At 39.3% G+C, this 22996-nt stretch overlaps 1 protein-coding gene across 1 annotated transcript; it reads right to left on the reverse strand.

Moving 5' to 3' along the window:
* Window positions 1–6438: 6438 nt before the first annotated feature.
* Window positions 6439–7356, reverse strand: LOC114701851 (alpha-defensin 9-like). Its single transcript, XM_028882046.2, has 2 exons — window positions 7161–7356; window positions 6439–6578 (listed from the first exon to the last, which is right to left on the reverse strand). The coding sequence occupies exons 1-2, from the start codon at window positions 7330–7332 to the stop codon at window positions 6469–6471; spliced, it is 282 nt and encodes a 93-aa protein (XP_028737879.1). The 5' UTR covers window positions 7333–7356; the 3' UTR covers window positions 6439–6468.
* Window positions 7357–22996: the final 15640 nt, after the last annotated feature.

Raw genomic sequence — 22996 nt, forward strand, 5'->3', positions numbered from 1 at the left:
AACATTTTCTCACTTATACAAGATAAAAATAAACACAATGGAATGTGGGATAAAATACTTGCTATTGAAGATTGGCAAGCCAAGAGATTTGGAGTAGATGTTGGTCAATGGGTACAGAGTTACATTTAGGAAGGAGCAATGACTTCTGCTCAACTATGACACAATAACATGATTGTAAATAATAACGGATTATGTATTGCAAAATAACTAAGGCAGTAGAATTTTAGTGTTTCACCATAAAGAAATTATAAATGTCTGAGGTGACAGACAGGCTAATTCCCCAATTTAATCATTTCACAATCTGAATATACATGTATCAACCCTTACTATTATATACCTTATTTTCACTGTTACAATAGGTAAGTTTAAAAGCAATAAACTCTTGCATTTTACAAGAAAATTTCACCCCAAACTTCAAAAGTGGGAAGGAAGAATACATGAGATTATTGCATCCAGGGTCAAGAATTTGCAATAGGGAGAGGGGTTGGAATGAACTCTCTGGAAACAAAGGCAAGAGAGGCTTGTAGCCTTGTGAGCTGGTGGAGAAGCCCTGGAGAACATTAATGGGGAGATTGGTCAATGTGATTGTGTCAAGTGTTTGCTCATTGACAGTTACTGGAGTTACATTAAGTGTAACCGAACACAGAGGACCTCCATCTTTAGATAATTACCTTTCAGAAGGATGACCCCACATTTGATTAAATCACTAAATTTATTTATCCTGGAACACGAGTAACTTATTTAGACAGAAATGTATTATAGGACTTTGGTAACTAAATATTACATTTGCAATTCGATAATCAGTTTTCTGTGATATTTGAGGCAGAAAGAGTTGTACTGGCTAGAGCTACACTATATCTACTAGTTCATTTGGTGGAGTTGGTATCTGTCACAGCCCAACACAGATTGTTATAACAACTACCTAATGGGATGCTTCTAGCATTCTTTTTTCCTCAGAGTGATGTGGTATTCTATTCTCCCAGTATGCTTCCTTCCTTATTGAAGGCCCACAAGGATGTATGATGTGAACCCACATTATCTGGGCTACTAGAGTCAGCAGTCTAAGAGGTCACCACTGCTGTCTTTTCATCAGATAACACACATAACTCCCTTAAGGAGTGTGCAATATTCTGGAGTCTGAGTCTTAACAACCTGTAGCACCACTGGGGACTCCAAGCTGCAGGGAGAACTGTCTGTTGATTTCTTTATTTTTCTTGGAATCACTTCCAAGCTGCATTAAGCACACCAAAGCTATAAGGTAACTCACTTGAGTGTATATGGCAGAGCATACTGGAGTCATTAGGCCTATGCACTTTCTGTATGTGAAGAACAGTTTTCTGTATAGAAAATACATTTTGTGGTACATAAGCATAAGTGCTGCAGATAATATGCACATCATAGATAGTAATGACTTGATTTTCTTCCTACTCATTGTGTCTCTGTATTCACTTTTTCTAATATTGGAAAAAGTTGTCTCTATGGAGCTGAAAACAACCCAGGGCTTAGAAGGCACAATTCAGGCCAAACTCATTGAAACTTCAGCACTTTTTAAGGAGACTGTGGCTCTCTGAAAAATTAAGATATTAGGACTCTATAAACCTGAAGACCAAAGTTGTAGTTTTTTTTAACATGTAGGCATGTCTTTGAGAGTGAGTTGAATCTACATGAAGGCAGAGTCAAAAGTCAAGAAAGAAATGTAGCAAGATTATCAGCACTCTGAACTTCCTTTACACTTTGTGTCTGAACCCTGGGATCATCTTTAAAATTGTTAGTATTTGGAGTCAGTATTTTGTAAGTAAAGACTAAATTATTTATTCATTTGCAAAGGTTTCCTTGAAGGTTCTGGTACTTGATATGCAGAGTCGTGACTGAGCCTTATAGCAAACACTAAAAGAATGCAAACATGGGGAGCATAATGCCAGCAGTTTATTGGGACAAAGGGGAAGCACAAGGGCGGTGGTAATCAGAGGCCTCTCTCGGGCCTCAGATGGTCATCTTGTTGTTTCCGGTCTCCATGCTCAGCTGCAGCAGAACACGCAGGTTTTTCTACCCTTGGTGCGAATCCAATGAAGTGTTCTAGCATTTTGCAGGATTGGCTTCAATAGCAGCATGTCAAGAGCTTTTTTGAGGCTGGAGATACACAGAGAGAAACAGGAATCAAGTTTGGAGGTAAGCAGGATGGGATAGTATACAATCTTATGAACATGTGTGATACATGCATGGGTATGTTTTGTTGGCAACATTACAGCCAGCAAGATGGTTAACTCAACACAAATTGAAATAAAGTACATGAGGAGTGTTGGTAATATGCCAGACTTCAGATCCATTCTGATGTATCTTTAATTTTTATGCTCCTTTTCTTACCATTTATATAATTGAATGAACTCTTACACTGATTTGAAGTTCTCTTAGGCAATAAAATTATTTTCCTCATACCTAAGACTACTGCTTTTGTTGTATAAGGATCTACTCAATATATTGCTCTCCATTCTGTTAAAATTCCAAATTGTATTTTTAGAGCAAAAGACCAATGAAAAAGAAAATGAAAAAAAAAAGTTTTACTTCATTCTCACTGTTAAAGCTATGAATATAAAATAGAAGGAAGTAATATAGAGTTATCAAGGGAGCCAGATTGTTCTTGACAGGATTACAATACACATCTTCACCCCTCTCTCAGGAGACTCCAACCCATTATCATACTGGGCACCACCCCTCACCTGCATCTTGAAGAGCAGAGCCTTATGGACCTCCAAAGGAGATGGACACATCCTGGTCCTTTACCCCTGACTGCTCCTAATTTTTATTCTCCTCAGTTGTTTCTGGGAGAGGATGCCTGGGCCAGGAAGGCAAGCTAGATAAGGGCAGTGAGGAGGACAATTGAGTTCATGGCTGAGAGTCACCTGGAGGAAGAGTTGAGCAGGAGCCCAATGTGTGGGGAGTGAGGAGCCAGCCTGCATTTATAGGGCTGTCATGAGAAGATGCTGAGACAGGCCCTGGAGTTAGAGAGGGCATGCACTGATGGGAACTGGGAGAGACTGTTGCCCTCAAGATCCCTTTGATGTTCTTCTGTTCTCACAGCTGCCCATCACGATGTTGGTCTGTGTGTTCAGTGACAGCCCTCCCTTCCAGCTGATAGTGATAATTATTCTTGTTTGTCTATTTGTTTTATTTGCCTGCTTGTTTTCTAAAGAGAGGGATCAAGAGCAGGCATCAAGTTGGAGTGGTGGAGAAGATCTGGGAGGATATTGGAGATGGAATTCTGTGATCAAAATATATTGTACGAAAAGAACAATTTCAATGAAAATTCAGATACAAAGACAGAAATTTTGGTGTTGTATCTACACAGCGGCTTCAAGGAAAAACAAGTACTGAAAGCTGTGGCCCATCTTGGGGTTCCACACTGCGGTGAGCACCAGTCTGAATGTCTTTGAAGCAGAGGTAACAATCTGGCATCCTGAGCACACAAACTGGTCAGGTCAAGATGAGAAGTAATAGTCCAGGATCAACTTTGGATCTTTGATGAAAAGACTTATGTGTTGGCTGAGGATGGAAAGAAGGTTGTGGCACAGAAGACCAGAGAAGAAGCAGGAACAGACCAGGAAGGTGTCACCAAAGTCACTTTGCCATCCCTGACTCATCAGTGCCATCTCCAGTCCTGTTTCCTCTGCACTTGCTGGGCGAATGCACGTGATGTATATGTCAGAATGACAACGTTAATGAAATGCTGCTGGAAAGAAAGAACTTGACTCAGGATGCTATTTGGAAGGCATGTGTTTATGGCAGGAAATCAGTAATACAGAGATTCCAGGTTTACAAAAGTCAGTGAGAATGATAGAAGACTTGTGTACTGTGGAATTAATGCCAGAGTAAATTATAAGCTTTCAAAAATTATGTAAAACCTAGGAAACAGGGCTAATTTGTTAAATTTATGAAGATCTACTAATACTACATATTAATCAAATGCAAAATGAGCTATAAAAAGAGTATACCAGGAACTGCAAATTATGCCTTCCATGCAAATGGACCACTAACTCATACAAAAAACTGCAAGTAGCACTTCAATGAAATACCAATTTTTTACCTATCAACTTAGAAAGTATTTTTTGTAATTATCTAGCCCAGTATGGTAGCACATACTATCAATTCCAGCACTAGAGAGGCAGAGGTAGGCTGATCTCTGTGAGTTCCAGGTCAGACTGGTCTGAAAAGTGAGTTCCAGGAAAGCCAATGCTACACAGAGAAACCCTGTCTCTAAAACCAAATGTATAAATATTTAACACACATTGTTTGTTTTCAACCCCAACGACTGGAGGGATCCAATGAATCACATCAAATCCCTAAATGTGCAAGGCAAGGTGTCAGTGAAGTATCTGAAACTGTGGTCTTGAGGACACAGAAATTCCACCTCAGTCTGGTCCTTCATGCACATCAAGGAACTGGCTCTTCCATGGAGAAGATAGCAGGTAGAGGGTTCATGACCCCACAATACAGGAAGGAAGAGAGAAGAAAGTGTAAACAATAGGAAGATGAAGATATGGTAAGTCAAATGTATTTAATATTAAAAGGGTATCCTCATCACTACCCTTACAAGGTTGTTTGTTCATGTGGCCAGAATTCTGTGTATTGTAGATTCTAAGCAGGAGGTCTTCCAGTTTGTCAGGAATCACAGGTGGCCACTATTGTATTAAAGAAAGGCTGGAGGAAAAGACAGTGGGCAGGGCTAATGTCAAGGCTTCTGGACAGTCCATTGGGCACAGTATATATGAGACATGTGGAATTTGATGAGGTCTCTAACATAACTCATGTGGGATATGATGTTTTAAATTTCAGGTTCATTTTAAACATTTTCCTGAAAATCACATTCATGAGCAACACTGCATCTACTCCACTTTGATTTTTCTTCCACCCTTCCAGCTCCTCCCACCTCCTGCCCCAAACTTACTACCACTTCTTTAGTTATAATTATTACACATGTATCCATGGGCATGAATTAAAATGCATACAAATAAATGCATGCATATATAACAGACTCCATGTAATATTGTTTATATGTCTATGTCCAGGAATAACCATTTAGGATTTAGGCCAACAACCGACAATAGGACTTTATAAAACTAAAAACCTTCCCTGTAGCAAATAATAATAACAATAATCACTACCGTAAAAAGGAAGCTCACGGTGTGGTAAAGACTCTTTGCAAGCTATACATCTGATAAGAATTATTATCCAGCATAAATAAAAAACTAAAAAGATAAAACAGTTAAGAAAATCATCCAACTTAAAATGAGCTATGTATCTGAACAGAGAGTTCAGAAAAAAAAGAAATTAAAATGCCTAAAATGAAATTATGAATGTTTAGGGTGGTATGCATGTAGTGTGTAAGCCCAAGTCAGACCAGATTCCAGCATGGACTTAGGAATTGGGTGCAAAAATCCCACCTCTAGTAGTGGTTGTATTGCCAGTTGTTCGCTACTAAGACAGGGAAATGGGAATAGTTCTTTTTTATTGTATCCCATGGTAAATTTGCCATGTGAAAAACAGCACATCTAAAAACATATGGGCAGCACAAACTGGTCTAGATGGATTAAAAAAGGGGGGGGCATGAACTTGGGTAAGTAGGGAAAGTGGTAGATCTGGGAAGTGTTTGGGGAGAGATAAGTGTTCTCCCAACAGGTTAACAGATTGTTGGAAACTTTCAAAGACCTAATAAAAATAGTTAAGAGGCATAATTAAAAGTGTTCAACATTCTTAACATTTTAAAAAAAGTATATTAAAAGTACTCAGAGGTTTCAGCTAAACCCAGTAAGAACAGCTAAGATCAAGAAAACAACATATTGTGGGTGAGGGTGTAGGGAAAGGGGAGCCCTCATTCACTGTTGGTGGGATTGCAAGATTGCAAACTGCTGCAGGAACTGTGGAAATCAGTGTGGAGACTTCTCAAAAGACTATAAGGAAATCTCCATGAGGCACAGCTGTACCACTCCTTAGCAAATGCCCAAAGGACTCAGCATCCTACTCCACAGATAGCTGTACAGCCATGTTTATTGCTGCTGTATTCACAATAGCTAGAAAATGGCAACAACCTTAATATCCTTCAATGGAAGAATGGATTGTGGAAATGTGGGACATGTTTCTGAGGATGAATCCCCTCTAAAGGACAGCAGAGTCTACAGACTGGAGAAGCACCTAGAGCAGAATCACTGAGATGTGACTTTGTATCTAACCTCCTGTTCACTTTTGATATAACTATTAAAATGTAACCTAGATTTCTTTTATAAGGGATTCATTGCAGACTCTACTAGATAGCTCAGAAGAGTCCTGACTAAGCCACATAGAAGGCATCAAAGAAGCATAAAAACAGATTCTTTTTCTGCAAGGAAATTTATTGGAAAAGGAAAAACAATTGAGGGTACAAGGGTAATGACAGATGATGAGGGCTCAGAGCACATGGTGATCTTGTCTCTGGTCTCAGCGGCAGCAGAATACATAGCGTACTGGACCTTTGTTGCAGAGCCCTGAGACTTGTTCGAAAAGTCTACAGGCATTTTTTCTACAGAAGCATTTCACCCTTCTTGCAGCTGAGGAAACAGAGAACATCAGGCATTAAGTAAGGTAGCCAGTAGTATGCAATAGTGTACAATAATATGAAGATCAGGATACATGGTCCACAGCAAGTTTGTTTCTATTGGTGACATCACACCCAGTACCATGATCACCTCCAAACACTGGGAAATAATACATTGAACAAGTGTAAATTACATGCATGATTTGACACCCATTTTACATTCCTTCACCATTTTCTGTCTCCTGACCCAACATGTTCACACATTGGCATTTGGTTCCTAAATCTATTCTTTTAAGCAAAGCAGATTTTTCTTTCTATACCAAAATTATCAGCTGAATAAACAAAGAGCTAATCAATATGCTTTATATTTTAAAACTATGACACAGATAAATTTTTAGATCAAAAATCTTAAGGAAAATCAATTACACTTTTTTTGACTCTTACTGTTACTTCTACAAATAAGACAGTGGAGATTATAAATGATCAATAAAGATATCTACCTGAATCATACAGCTCTAGACAGAATTCCAGGGCACATATTCAACTGTGTCTCAGGATATTCCAACCCGCTGTCAGAATGGGCACCACCACTCACCTACATCTTGAAGAGCAGAGCCTTTTGGGTCTCCAAAGGAGATGGACACATTCTGGTCCTCTACCCCTGGCTGATCCTCATTTTTAGTCTCATCATTTGCTTCTGGGAGAGGATCAGCTTGGGCCAGGAAGGCCAACAGGACAAGGGCAGAGAGGAGGACAAGTGTCTTCATGTCCGAGAGTCACCTGGAGGAAGGATGAACAGAAGCTCAGTTGTGGGGAGTTAGCAGCCAGCCTGCATTTATAGGGCTGTCATGAGAAGGAGCAGAGACAGGCTCTGTTGTTAAAGAGGGCATGTGCAGATTGGAACTGGGAGAGACAGTTGCCCTCAAGATCCCTTTGATGTTCCTCTGTTCTCACAGCTGTCATCATGGTGTTGTTCTGTGTGTTCAGTGACAGCCCTCCCTTCTAGCTGACAATGATGAAGGGCCTTGCTATCTTCTCCTGTTTCCCATCTGCTTGAGTATTTACCTTTCTGTGGTCAGGAAAGAAAAGAGGTAGGCAACTTCCAAGTTCATAAGCTCAAGGAACAAGGTTTTTTGTGTTCTGAAGTTGGAGCCTGCTGTTCTCAGAAAGTGTAGAGCCTGGACCAGACCTGAATACCTGTGGCTTGGACAGTCAGTTCTTTGAGTGATGCTGGGGTACTATCACCCTCATGAAAGAATCCCCTTCCTTTGGGGACATTATGGAGAAAGAAAGATGGTCCCAGTAAATTGAGCTCAAGAGGAGACAAGGGACAGAGTTGGTCAGACTGAAGCTAGAGCAGGTTGTTCTGAAGAAGACAGTGTGACCAGCACACATCTCATGAGTGCATTCCAGGTACCTCTTCCCCCTTTGACAGCCAAGAAATGATGTACTGTGGCTCATGTCTGAGATCTTTGGACTTTTTATTTTTAGGAGATGAGAATTACGGCACCAAAAATAAAACCCACCCAGTAAAGACTGTTGCAAATTGTCTCTCATCCTTAGTCAAGCTAGTAAATGTTCTGTTCCTGGTACTCTAAGAAACCACTATTATTCACCAGGACACTTTACTGTACTGAATTGTTACCTTTTCCCCAGTAAGATTATTTTCACTCATGTTGTATATGAAAAAAAAACCATCAAATTTTTCTCCTAGCTTAAATTATTCATGGTATATGCTATCTCTGAATTCATTTTTAAAAATTGAGATCCTTTCCCAAGTGGTAGAATTTAGTTATTTCTGTGCTTTTCTAATAAGTAGGAAAATATCAATGTATATTATTATATGGATACATGTATAATAAAAATACATATAAATTTACCATATACCCTAAAAGCAACATTTGTATGGTTTAGAAGCATAAATAATATCTAGAAGCATAAATGCTGGGTGTATTACTACACTACCCCAGTGATACATAAAATATCATATATGCTCCACTGCTCCCATCCATATTACACCTGTGATAGTTGATCATGCTACTGACCATCATGAAGCCAATATGACAAACATTCTGGATACCTCAAGCATCTTTCCAAGATTGTGTGTCACTCATTGGTTATTTTCAGCCAGTGTTTTATACTCTCTCTGCATCTCCAGGCCTAACCAAGACTTGTCCTGCCATTATGGGAGTAGTCTACAGTTTACTTGACTGAAATTGAATCTTTTGGATACATATAAGGGGTAATACATGCTGCATATTCTGTGTACCCAGAATGGGGAAAACCAAAGTACTGTTCACTTTGAGAACTGGAAATTACATGGTATTTACCCATGATGCTGTGAAGTTTAGTCAAGAGTCTTTTGAACATAAGTGTCTGACTCTTAAATGAAACTGTTTCAAACAAAACCCTGACTCCAGTTTGTAGCAATTGCAAAAAGGAACACAGATTCTAGATAACAAAGTGAGAAAAAGAAGCTCAAATGATTCTGGCCAAGTTACATACTTCTTCTCTCTTCTCTTAATTTACACTGGACTCAATCACAAACGCATCTCTCCTACAATAGGCTCATATATTCTTCTGAAACAATCTCATTCAGAGAAAATGAATACAAGACACCTGAAGAAGGAATATCAATGAATTCATGTAGTGAAAAATAGAGGGGAAAACAGAGAGAAAGGCTATTCAAGAGATAAAATGACAAGGAAACAAATCATGCACAAAGAAAGTCAGTTATAATAGAAATTAAATAAATGAGGGCCAACAAGATGGCTTAGTGGGAGAGATGTTACCATCCCACTTGAACAACCTCAGGATCCACACAGGGGAAGGAGCAAACAGATCCATTAGCTGTCCTCTGACCTCCACACATGTACTGCAGCACATGAGTTCTCCCTACATATACAATAGGTAAATAAATGTAAATACAAATTTCATGAGAGAGACTCCCCCATGTTGTAGAATATTACTTTATCTGAGCAAAGATGTGTTACATTTGCTTATGTTGTGGAATATTACTTTAACTCCGTAAAGGTGTATTATATTTGCTTATACTACATTTGTTTAACAATGTAAGGATGTGTGTTTAATTATGTAAAGATGTGCTGCATTTGTTTCACCTTTCCTGCCTAAGGCACCTGATTGTTCTAATAAAGAACTGAACGGTCAATAGCTAGGCAGAGAAGATGGATAGGTGAAGCTAGTGGGCAGAGAGAATAAACAGGAGGAGAAGTCTAGGCTCAAGAGGAATGAGGGGAAGAAGAACGAGAAGAGAGAAGAGGAGAGAATGAGGGAGAAATAGAAGGAGAAGCTGGGGCCATCCAGGCAGCCACCAGGCATCAGAGACTGAGCAGGACATATAGAAAGAAGTGTAAAGAAAGGTTAAAAAGCCCCGAGGCAAAAGGTAGATAAAGAGAAACAGGTTAATTTAAGTTAAAAGAGCTAGCCAGAAAGGAGCCTAAGCTAGACAGAGCATTTGTAACTAATAATAAGTCTCCCTGTCATGATTTGGGAACTGGTAGGTGATCCAAAGAAAAAGCCTTTTACACCTCTGAGGTTCGAGGTTCAGTTATAGAAAGCATGCTTTTGTCCCATACACGGGTCCCCAGTTTAGCCTAATCTCAAAGAGTCTCAAACAGTTACCTTCATTTGGCCTTGGTAAAACATTAAAGGACTGTTAGTTTATATCCTAATTGAGAATTACTATAGTTTGTGATGCTCAGAAGACATGTCCATATTGGAATCACATCTTCATCAACATGGCATTATCAGCATGTCCACCAACTGGGCCAGATGCCATCACTTATCACTACAATGATCCTCTGAAGAAATTCCAGTAAGCAACATTTGGTATCATGAAAACAAAAACAACAACAACAAAAACCCAAGATCTTTCAAAATATCCCACTCATCACAGGAATTTCAAATGGACAACACATGCTTACTGGCTCATACTAGCCAACTCTGGGGCAGACTCACGTTATGGCTTCTTATTGAAACCTAGACTCCCTGTAGAGCATGGAAACAGGGAAGTGTGTAAACTGGGGCTGGAGTCAGAAGTCCTGTATAGACTTCACAATTAAAATTCTACTAGAATTCACTGGTTCCTGAACACTCATCTTTAGAACAGGGAGGTTTGTCTCCATGGTCTCAGGAAACTCCTCAGCCTAATGTGAAGCTCAGCTCACTTTCCATTAATCATCCTAACATCGAGGTCTTCTGGCCAGAAATATCTGCACATTACTCTGTTGGACTTTCCCGATTTTTCTTCTTCCCACCACCATTAACATTTCTAATATACTTCACTTCTCATGCAAGTCTCATCCATCTTTAAGGGAGACTTGATGTCTCACTCTTCTTAGTTACATTTAACAACTTGACTTTAACTTTGAAAACTGCTTATTTTGTTTGATTTCTCTTTAACAATAAAATTACTAATGCCATAAAGTTCTTGAGGTATTTGAAACTAAAAAATATGATCCTTGCTAGTTTAACAAATATAAATTATTGAGTATTGGATAAAACATTTAGATGCTAATGAACTTAACAACTTCTTACATAAGGTGAGAATACTAAACTTTCATTTATTGTAGAGTCAGGACAGCTTTGTGAGACTTCATAGAAATCATGATAATTTGAAATTTATGATGCTGGGTAGCATTCTCAATGTATATAATATATGCAATACATTTATATGAGCTTATATTTATTTACTGTTAAGGTCTTTTTATCTATTCCAGTAACAGGTTTTCACAACAGCTCAATAAAGTAGCTGCTTTTATTGACCAATATTTTGTGGCTTTGTACAGGAACTTTGAAGAGGTTAATTGCCTTGCTTAGAGACACTAAAGATTAGGTAACAGGGCTGTGGCCAAATCCCTTGTACTTCACCACTAGCCAATGTTCCACCTTAACTTCTGTATTTTAGAGTGCTAACTTCTGTCATTTAATGGGATTATTTATTTTCCTTGCTTAGAACCTGACAGTGGCTCATGGTTGAAAGACAGCTGTTGGTAGATGGTCTCTTCACAGCTTCTCCTTGGTCTCTACCTCTGTAAATTCTCTCATCTGGGGTTTGATGTGAACTCCCCAATAAATAACCCACACTCTAGAAATACCAGAAGAAAAGGTTTGTTGCCAGTTTTCACAAATCAAAAAATCACACATATGATCACTGTTAAAGAAATACAGTTGATTATTACAGGTAACTTCGAGTTCTATTGACTTTTTGCACACTGGTTTGTGACACAAAACAAGTGCAGGAGTGATCACACCTCCACCCATCTTTGAGTCCAGGAGATCTTAAGAAGAAAACGTCCTCAAGGCTGTGGCTCATCTTACCCAGCTACTGATTGCAGGTCAGTAGAGTCTGAGTGCCTGTGAGGAAGGAAGAGGAAGAGCCTCCCCCACAAGTGGATAAGTGGGTCACCTGTAATATCTGAGGTTTCAGAGGCCAGTGGAGGTAACTTCCACTCTTTAGAATATTTGAATAAGTGATGGTACTTAGACACGTTCTACTACTATGGAGTGTTGGAGAAACATCATTGAACTATAAAGAGTTCCTTCATTTCTCCAACATCACTTCAATGTCTCTGACCCACCAGCTCCATCCACAGCTCTACTTTCTAACTGCTTGTTGGGCATCCACATGTAATATAATATGCCAGATTATTAATGATCCTGAAAACCCTTCCTGGGAAGATGAAACTTCCTCAGTTGTGGCAGTGAGTAAGAAAAACAGCTCTCTCTCTATCACAAGATATGATAGGAATTTTGATAATGCCACTAAATCACTAAAACACTTGAGTCAGAGACTTACAAATTTACATTGAAAGAAAGAAAATTCAGAAACAATATTAAATAAAATAAAAAACCATGTTGTTTGGTACAACAAACAAAAAAGAAAAAGAAAAATAACAGTATTTAGGGTTTGTAATATGTTACAAAGGTAAACTAGCCAGAATTTATGAACAACAGCTAAGGTTAATTAGAGAAAATATGGGTCTGTAAGGATGGCTCAGTAGTTAAGAGTATTAGTGTTCTTGCAGAGGACACAGGTTCAGTTTCAGCACCCACATGGCAGCTCATAGATTTCTGTAACTCCAGTTCTAGGGGATTTGACTGCCTATTCTGGTCTGCATAGGAATAGGCACACACACATGCATGCAGGCAAATTTCTTATACTTACAAAATAAAAATAAGTAAATATTTTTCTTAAAAGAATAAAATGAATGTGCCAACCACTCCCTTAATGGAGCATTTGACCAAATACATGTGACTAGATCATGGTTTTCCCTCTTGAATCTCTTCCTAGAGCCTCCCTACCACTCCAACTTGATGCCTTCTCTCTCCCTCTCTTTGGAAAACAAGCAGACAAAACAATAAACAAAGAAACAGGAGTAAAATTAGCCAACAAACAAAGTGCATGAGACACTCATACACATGCAGAGACACACACATACACAAACAAAACTTGTAAAAAAAAAATCACAGCTTTGGAATCCATAAGATACATGCAAAAGACCAGTAAGGGTTTGTTGTTGTTGTTGTTGTTTTTGTTTATTGTTTTTTTTTAAGCCCAAACAAATAGGAGACAAAAATACCTTTGAGTTAATTTACATCAATATTTTTTAGGGAATAATTTTCTTTACTCAACTTTCATAGGACATTTGGATTATTGGTGGGGCCATGTGGTAAGTATTTGTTTTACTATTTCTAGAGTGTACACAGAAAGTCAGGTTCCATGGGCTTCACATCAAAGCCCAGAAGAGGGAATTTGCAGATATACCTTAAGAAGAGACTGTGAAACCCAAAGGAAGGAATTTGCAGAGATATCCTAAGGAGAGGCTGTGAGACTGAAAGGAGGGAATTTGCAGATACTCCCTAAAGAGAGGCCAGAGCAGCAGCAGTCATCAGGACTGGGCTCTTGCTGACTCATCCTACAACCCCCACATTTCTTTCCTTAATATCTCTGAGAGTCAATTTCCTATTTTCTTGTCTCTCATTCTGTTACTGTTGTGAAAGGACATGAGAGGCTTTGGTGGGTTTGGATCAATGTGCCCCGTGGTGGGTGAGGCATGCCGTGTGGGCAGGGTGGACAGCAGTGTGGTGCTGTGAAAAGCTACTCATGTGGCTGATGAGGCAACCACATGGAAAGTTTTTTATTGAGAGACAGAGAGAGAGAGAGACAGAGAGAGAGAGAGGGAGGGAGGGAGGAGGAGGGGGAGGGATGGAGAGAGAGAGAGAGAGAGAGAGAGAGAGAGAGAGAGAGAGAGAGAGAGAGAGAGAGAGAGATGCATGCTACCTCTGGGGAGAGGTGGGAGAGAGTGAATTGGAAGGAGTTTTTTCTTTTTCTTTTTTTTTTCGAGACAGGGTTTCTCTGTGTAGCTTTGCGCCTTTCCTGGAGCTCACTTGGTAACCCAGGCTGGCCTCGAACTCACAGAGATCCGCCTGGCTCTGCCTCCCGAGTGCTGGGATTAAAGGCGTGCGCCACCACCGCCCGGCTGGAAGGAGTTTTTTCTTAAAGGGGACTTCACATAAGATGATGTCAGGATGCTGGGCGGGTCCCCAAGGAGTGGGTCAGAATACTAACATTCCTCCGTTTCGATTATTTTAAAAAGGTGAGTTATGGATAGCAAGTTCAGGGGAATGAGGGCGTCAAATTCTCGAGGCTGCTTTCTACTGACAAGGGGCAAAGTGTGTGTGTGGGGGATTGGGAATCATGGCAGGAGGTGTGAGTGAAGAAGCATTCAGTTAGCTGTCACCATGGAGATCTCCAGTGTGGATCTCAAGCGTCTGTTCCTGGAGGGAGCTGAGAAGGCAGGTTGCAGCAGTGATGTTCCTCTGGAGGTGGAAATGCCTCTATTGTGTCGATAAATTAGGAGACAACAGAGTTTTTGTGAATGGGCATGTGGGTGAAGTTAACCTGTCAGTATTCTTCTGGTTGGCATCTTCAGTCGGTGGTTGGCATCTTCAGAGACGGTGCAGGGGCTGGTGTATCTGGAGGATTCCCTGTGGATTGGCCTTTACACCAGTCTGGTAGGAAGTGTGAAACTGTAAAATACACTCAAAAATGGGTGGGGTCAAAATGGGCTCTGGAGACAGGAAAAGGTCAGGAATTGTGTTGCAAAAGCCAGAAGGGCATAAAGAAGCTGTGGGCAACTCCAGAGGGGGTATAACAACCCAATTGAAACTTACGTGATTGCCAATGCTGGATAGAGTAGTGAGCGATTGGGTGAACCAGAGCCTGTTGTGGGTAGACTGGGTCCAAGATCCTGGCATGTGAGGGGCTGTTAGGAGGGCCTATCCGAGTCATGCAGCACCAATGTTAATGTTAATGAATGTTAATGTTAATGTTTATGTTAATGAAAAGGCATGAGAGGCTTTGGCAGGTTTTGGACCAAGGTGCCCCACGGTGGGTGAGGCATGCCATGTGGACATGGTGGATGCCAGCATGGCCTGGTGGAAAGTTAGTTACTCACATGACAGATGAAGCATCATCCATGAGGAAACTTGTTGTTGTTGTTGTTATTATTATTATTATTATTATTATTATTGAGAGAGAGGGAGAGAAAGAGAAAGAGAGAGGTGTTCACTATCTCTGGTGAGAGGTGGGAGAGAGAGGGAAGGGGAAGAATTTTTTCTTAAAGGAGACTTTATGTAAGGGGCAGGTCAGAATACTAACTAACCAACACATTCAACTCTTTATTCAACAAATGAGCAAACATATATTTCCATTGTTACTGAAACTATTTTCTGTTCATTCCCTTAGAATTAGAATGCCTAGGAAGATACACATACATCATTGTTCAGTGTTATTTTTGAAAATTTGATGTTATCCCCTCCCTGATGTCTAATAAATATTTTATATTTTTAATGAACAACCTATTTGTCATTTAAGGCTTTTTGTTTCTCCTTCAAGTGAATATCTTGCTCAGCACCTCCTGTAAGTAGCAGGGGATGAGTGTCTATGAGGGCATAAAGAAATTGGTCTCAGTAAGTTCATCAGTCAACTGCAGGCTCAGAGGTAATGGCCTGTTGGACATGGACTTTTGTACTTCCACTGCATATACAGTACTGAACCACAAGATGGGTTACAATTTCCAGAGCTTGTTTCTTCTTACAACTCTGCATCAGAGCCTTTGATAGGCCAGCTGTTCCTGTTCCATAGACCAGTGTGGATAGTCAACAGAGCTCCAGCCACCATTTCCTGGACAGACCATGTCCATTCACTAAATAATGGCCACATATGTAAATTATGACTTGACATGCCTGATAATTAGTTTTACTTCAACTATTTAAAGATAAAAGAATACAGATTCTCATTGTCTCAATGGTGGGGATATGGAAAGCACATACATGAGATGATCAGTCAGCAGTTGGGTTCTGGGCACAGAACACAAATGTTTCTAACATTGAGAATAACTAGTTTTGTAATATGTTGAGAAATTAATAGAGAATATAGGGTAGTAGTTATGTATATGGGACTATGCAACAGCTGTGTTGCTTAATCTTCAATGACTTTGAATGAGAGATGTAAACTCTCCAACTTGCTATTGAGACTCAAATAAAAAAACTGCTTAAAGAAACCTTTTCCTCCACAGGGTCATAACAGACCTATACATACCGTTAGCCTTCACTCTGCACACACACTTAGCTCGTGCTCTCTAGTCCTGCAGGTAACGCTCATCCTCTTCACTGCTATTCTCCTGGGGGTCCTCAGGGACCCAGAATGGACCTCTCTGAGAAAAACCTGAGTCATCTCTATGCCAGGAACATCTTAGATAAAGAACCATGACATGATCAAAGAGCAGGTGAATGGCCACAAGAGGATAGAGACAGATATCTAGAGAGGAGGATCTAGATACCTACTGCATAAAAACTTCTGGAAAGATTATATCTATATATCAATATCATCTACATTTATCTTTTCATCTATGTCTATATATCTATATCATCTATGTCTATAGCTACATATCTATATATTTTGTCCTTCTTTAGCTTATTTTATCTCACCTATATGTTCAAGCATGAGAACCAAATAAGTGTAGGAGACTTATTTCTAAGATAAACTTTTGATATGTTGGAAAATTTCTTAGTATAAGTTAGAAGAAAGCAAACTATGAGTGATTAATATTGCATTTATAAAGTTTAATTGCAGAGCCTATTTCAGTCTACCTATTAGAAGAGATTTTAGAAATTGGGGGTATGTGAGAGTCTGTATAAGCATATAGGCTGGGGTTGGGGTCCAGAAACACCAACAAGGAGAGGCAGTAAGAAAAATTCTCACATCCTGGAAAGAACAACAACTCCTCTGGATATCAATTCCCACCAGCAGAGTTGTTCAAGCTGCTTGCTCTGATGTAGCCAGCATAACACACCCACCCAATTCAGCATGGGGCTTCTCAGATTCTCCACTACTGGATAGTAGACCTATTTTTAGTGTCTAATGTTCTCTGTATCTCTAGGTCTGAAACTTTGTTTTCTTTTTTTGAAATGGGATTTTGTTTTGTTTAGCCCTGGCTGTCCTAGAACTTGCTCTGTGGGCTGGGGTGGCCTCAAACTCTGAGATCCACCTGCCTCTGCCTCTCAAATACTGGGGTTAAAGGCAGGTGCCACCACTGCCCAGCTAAGGAACATTTCTTCATAAAAAGGTACCTACCAGAAGAATAAAGGCCTGTATGTGTCACAGAATGAAACTTGTGTCTATATTGTGTAAGGAAAGTAGAAAAACCATTAGTCCTAATTTGCTTCTTTATTACAAGGAAATTATTAATGCAGTGTCTGCATTAACCCTCAAAGTCCCCTCTAGAAAATTCTTACTATTTCATTTGATATTTACTTTGTGTCTTTGTAAAGACTCAGTTTCAAACCTCAGAATCTTATTTCAAAGTTTTTTTTTTTTTTTTTTTTTTTTTTTTTTTTTTTAAGTCCTAGCTCCAAGTGCTATGGGTGCAGAAAACACTGACTCAGTTTAAATTGTAATTAGCTGAATTTGTATTTCAGGCTGCAGCTGTCCTCAGTTCCCATGGTTGGATTTGGAACTGAGATCCCACTAAAAGGGGAGGGCTGCTTTTAAATGCAAAGGCTACAATGAACTCTTGTGAAGTAAGTTTCCTCAGGTTTGAGAGGACATCTGGGGTCTCTTGCATTCCTGGGATTTCTGGTATTGTCTTAACAGCCTCAGGTTGCTCTCAAGGCTGGCCTCCAGAAGAAGTTTCTTTAGCCATCACATTCCCCATTGACTCTTGTTGTAACTGTCCCTTTATTGTCAGGTTCGAACCTGGGCCACTGCCAGGCAGATGGGGGTAAATGCAGCAGTGGCAGTGGGCCCAGCGGTAGAGGGTTTTTATAGGGAAAAACCACAAGCTAGGAATCACATGCTTTGGCAACTTGGGATTGAGTAGAAGGGCTATGGGGCAAGGTGATTTTTGGAAACTATTGGTCTAGACGTTCAGCACGAAACCACATTTGAAACTATTGGGTTGGACTTTTTGGTGAGAAACCACAACTTGTTGAGCAGGATTATCTGGGCTGCTTGGCAGGATTATCTAGATATCTTCAAGGGCCATAAACTGCAGACAGAATGTCTACAGGAGGATACTGCCCTGTATCCGTTCCCATTGTCATGGCACATTCCTGAGGTCCTTCCTGGAACTGAGTACAGCAGGTGGTCTAAGATGGTGGCCCTCCCCTAAGATGGGGTCTGTATTGCCTTCACACTCTAGATCACATGAATCAAATCATTGATTTGTGTTTGTTGTGCCCAGAGAGACCACCAAAGACGAGCATGCCAGAATACAAAAGCAAGGTTTAATTCTGGATATCCAAAAGCAATACAAGCCTAGGCAGGGACTTTGTCCAAAATATCAAACGCAGTGGAGGCTGGAGGAAGTGCCCACCTGTCTGCAAGTTCAGTTTTTAAAGGGAAAAGTCACAAGGTTACATCATTTAGGGGTGCTAGTATGGATACAATTCTGATTGGCTCGCTTCTAGGGACTTCTAGAAATTACTTCTAAGGGAGTGGTTGCCCGCCACCATTTCTCATTGGCTGCCCTCAGATGGGGGCATTTCTGTGGTCAGTTACCCTGGAAACCAGGGAGAGGACATTCCATAGTCTGGCAGGCATTACCTCATGGCTATCTTGTGACTCTGTACTTTTACACTTCCTGGTTTCTGGACTCTGAACTGACTGGTTTCAGTAACTAATGGCCTATTCCCAAAAGGAGAAATCTTAGGCCTTAATTTTAGGGTGAAAGCATTTTGGTCTTATTTCTAAGATGGCTCATTTTGGTGTCACAGTGTTGATACAGGCTGATACTGAGCATGTAAGGCTAATATTTTAACAGAGTTGATTATTTTATGAGATACATCAATTACAGTTTAGTAGCCTTTTTTTGTTTCCACTGGCTCTAGAAGAATGAGTCAAATCTGGGAGATTTAATTTTAAGTGTTTTTATAGTGTTTGTCCTTGATATCCACAAATGAGCATTAGGATGTATAAAGCAGTAAGAAAGAGAAAATAAACATCTGCTTTACCCAGGTAAAATTTGTAACCATGAAGTAAACCATTCAATCAGATCCCAGCCTCCGTGTTGAGTAGCCCTTTTCCAAGTTGGGGTTTTGTTTTGTTTTGTTTTGTTTTTGTAATATGTACTTGTGATACTGAAGGAATGTGGAGGCCAGCATGGGCCCTGGCATGTCAATAGGCACACAGGTAGCCATTTTGCAAGAAAGAAGGGAAGTGACTCCTTCTGGTAGAAGAGAACTAGTTTCCTTTGAACCTAACATTCCAGCCTTTTGTTGAGGGTAAGTGGTGACATTCTCTCTTCATAACTGCTTCTCTGCTGAATTAGGATCTCATTGTCAGGGACAAAGAAGGTTGGAATGCTGGTCAAGGCTGGGAGGGAATTTAGGCAATGGGGAGACATTGATCAGAAGCATCTGGTCAGCTGACCCAGTCTGAAGAGACAGGGATTGATAACATCAGCTAGCCTGGTTCACATCAGCTTTCAGCGAGTCCAGGGCTGTCCGGTTTTGTAGGACCACTTAGTGTTGGTGTGGTGTAGGTTACTTTGGAGCAATTTGTAGTCCGCAGCTGATCCCTGGATAGATGGTGTCTGTCAGCTGAGTGGAAGTATGCTAGGACAGACACAGTCCAGATACAGAAGGTAAAGAGCTTAGGAGAAAGTCTTTTATTTGGAACCTTTTAGGCCTGTAGTCCTGGTAAGAACAGGGGGGGAAATCTGTCTGCAGGCGTAGGCAGTGGGTAGGGAAGCTTAAACTGTTGAATGACATGACAGGAGTACTTATCTGGAGTCTGTTTGACCCACAACAGGTGGGTTAAACTCATGACTGTCTGAACCTTACATGTATTTCTTTTAAGTTTATAAAAAGATAAACATTTTAGCATATTATCATAAATATTGTGTGTAATCTGCACTGAAATCCTCATTATAAAAAAATAGTTGACATGTGTCTGTAAACTGTTGGGTAAATTAATACCTTGAGCCTTAGCAAACATTTTAAATGCCATATTCAGCAGATCTGAAGAGTTTTGAGGGCCACCAATTAATTATACCTGATTTTAAACAAACTTTATTTGTTTTTGGTTACTTGCTTCAGGCTTAACCTTAAAAACATATACAGGAAGCTAAATAACGCTTGTCCCTGTAAAGTGAATTACATTTGTACTTAGCATGACTACAAGCACAGTTCTGAGCACATTAAAGAATTTGATCATTTATAAGGTGACTATTAACTTGCATGTCCTAATTATCTTCAACAGTTTATAACAAGTTATCAGTTTTTAAAAGATTAGCATTTTATGGTTTTATCCTTGTTAAATTTTAGCCTTAAGAATTACAATTTTTGAATCAGAGATCTTTTAGATACAACATAAAACTTTAAATTTTAAATGCAGCCCATAGAGAGACTAGAAGTTTTATTAAAACATAAATATAGTTCACAGAGAAACTGGAAACCTTATTTTCTTGATTCTTTCATAGTACACCATTACAGAATATCACAGGTTTTTTTTATGGCTCAGTTCATCCAAATGGCTCAGAAACATCCAATGCTGTTTCTGACAGCTTGAACAGCTCTTAGAAATTTATAAACCTCATTTGTCAAACAAATCTTATTAGTCATAAATACATTGTTTCTTTTTTATAAATTTCTAGAAGTCTGGTGTTGAACGCAGTAATAAAAACTTAAGTGGGTAGATGTATATCTCTAAGTCAGTTTTTGTTAACCTGAATAGACCTTTCAAACCATTAGGAATTAATTAATAAATCTTAATTAGGCATATTTTATTTATTAAACATATGTTGTTTATTGTTTTCAATCTAAATTTTATTACTCTCAGGACAAAAATCATCATACAAAAATCCATCCTAATCCAAAATATCTTGGAGACCTGATGTTGCCTGCTTAGTTGATTTATAACATGTGATCACCTTAATCAAGATGGTGGTAAAGTCAATGGCATGTACCCTCTTTAACCTTAGTAAAGATGGCTGCCATCCACATAGTTGGTTTCATCCTCATGAGGTCATCAGTCAAAATGGCTGCCAGTCACATGGTTGTTATTTATTCCAAGGTGAGGCCATTAGACACATATCCCTTTAACATATATATACCTCTGTATAGATTTTTAACTATCAATCCTTTTGTTACAAGTTTTAAGTTAATTTTTACTATAGATTTTTAACCATACCCAATAAATTTACAAATCTTGAAGTACAAAAAGTTCACATAATGGTCTTACAAATCCCGAGATGACATTTATACTTTAGCAAAAGTTTTAGGGAGTTAAATAAAACCAAACCTAAAGAGTATGAGCTGAGTACCAATAATCAGTATTGGGAATAGTCTTCTTTTTGTTTGTTTTTAGCTAATTTAGAGCACATAGTGTGTTTTCCTGGGCTGTTTTATTGGGAACCTTTGGGGCAACTGCAAGTAGCCATCATACCTAAATTTGATAATTTGATATTGAATATCTGTGACTCTTTCATATGTGATTTGTTGACTCTTGTATTGATTTTCCTGTAACTGTTTTGTCCTTGATTTAAAAAAATAACAAGGACAAAAAAACCTTTTGTGTGTTTTGTTTGTTTGCATGCACATAAGAGTACATGTGTGTATATATATATATATATATATATATATATATATATATATATGCATTCATTTTTGTGGATATGGGCATACAAATGCAACAGTGCATGTGTGGAGATTAGGGAACAAGCTTGTGTGTCAGTATTGGCCTTCTACCTTGTCTGAAACAGAATTTCTTGATGTTTCCTGGACTGGGTGGTCCATGCGATTCTGGGAAGTCTCCTGTCTCCACCTCCCATCCATACACTACTACTACTTCAGCTTTACTTGAGTCCTGGGGTTCCAACCTCAAACTCTCATTCTTACATGGCTTCACCCACTGGGCCATCTCCCCAGCCTGTGCCCTTGATTTTAGATGGTCTTATTATAGTGTGTCTAGGATAAATCATCTCTGAATTGAGTTTGAATACAGATTTCAGTTTTTACTGTAGATAGTCATTGGTTGTTTAGGGGAACTTTTGTTACACAAGCTGGGAGATCCTACTACCTACTATTTCTTCAGAAACAAACTGGGAGGCAGAGATTGTCTGACATATAGTTTGATTCAAGTCTGGGCATAAAGTAGGATAGAGACTATCAATGTTTTATAAAAACCATTCCCCACTTCTTTAGAGGGGGAAAGTCTTCTGGCTTTTTATGGGTTTGGGGATGTTCTTTGTCATTCTACACATTCCTTGAGGGATTTGTAGAGTAAATAGTCCATATTTTTTTTTTTTTTTGAACAGCAATTTCCTTTGTCCCTGTTAACACATTAAGTTTTTCTTCTCTTTTTTTCTTTTCTTTTCTTTTTTTAAAATATGATTAACAGGAAAAGGAATGAGGAAGCACCACCAAATCTCTCTCGCTGGAACTTAGAGTGCTTTGTAAACAGCAAAGGCTGTTAAGGAACTGGGCAAAGGGAACAGAGTTTGGCAAGGCTTTGTTTACATTGCTTATCAATGCTCAGCAAAGGGAAGGCAGTTCTTTCCTGGCATAGCATGGCTTTTTTGTTGTTGTTATTGTTGTTTATAAATTCATTTTTATTTCATTTCTGTCATTTTAATCTCTTCAAATATGCCTCCCTCCCTTCTTCCCCCATCCCTCCCTCTCTCCTTTTGTGTGTGTGTGTGTGTGTGTGTGTGTGTGTGTGTGTGTGTGTGTATGTGTGTGTATGTTCCTATCGCTGAGAGCAATGTGTTTATTCTATAGCCTAAACTGTCTTCAAACACCTGTCACAAACTAAAGAAGATTAAGGAGATGTAGGAAAGGAAATCAGTCCCTCATTCAAGTGTCTGCTTGAGGTCCTTGCCATTCAAGAGTCCAGAATTTTGATAT

Source organism: Peromyscus leucopus, chromosome 17 (assembly GCF_004664715.2).
Source record: "Peromyscus leucopus breed LL Stock chromosome 17, UCI_PerLeu_2.1, whole genome shotgun sequence".
NCBI lineage: Eukaryota > Metazoa > Chordata > Mammalia > Rodentia > Cricetidae > Peromyscus > Peromyscus leucopus.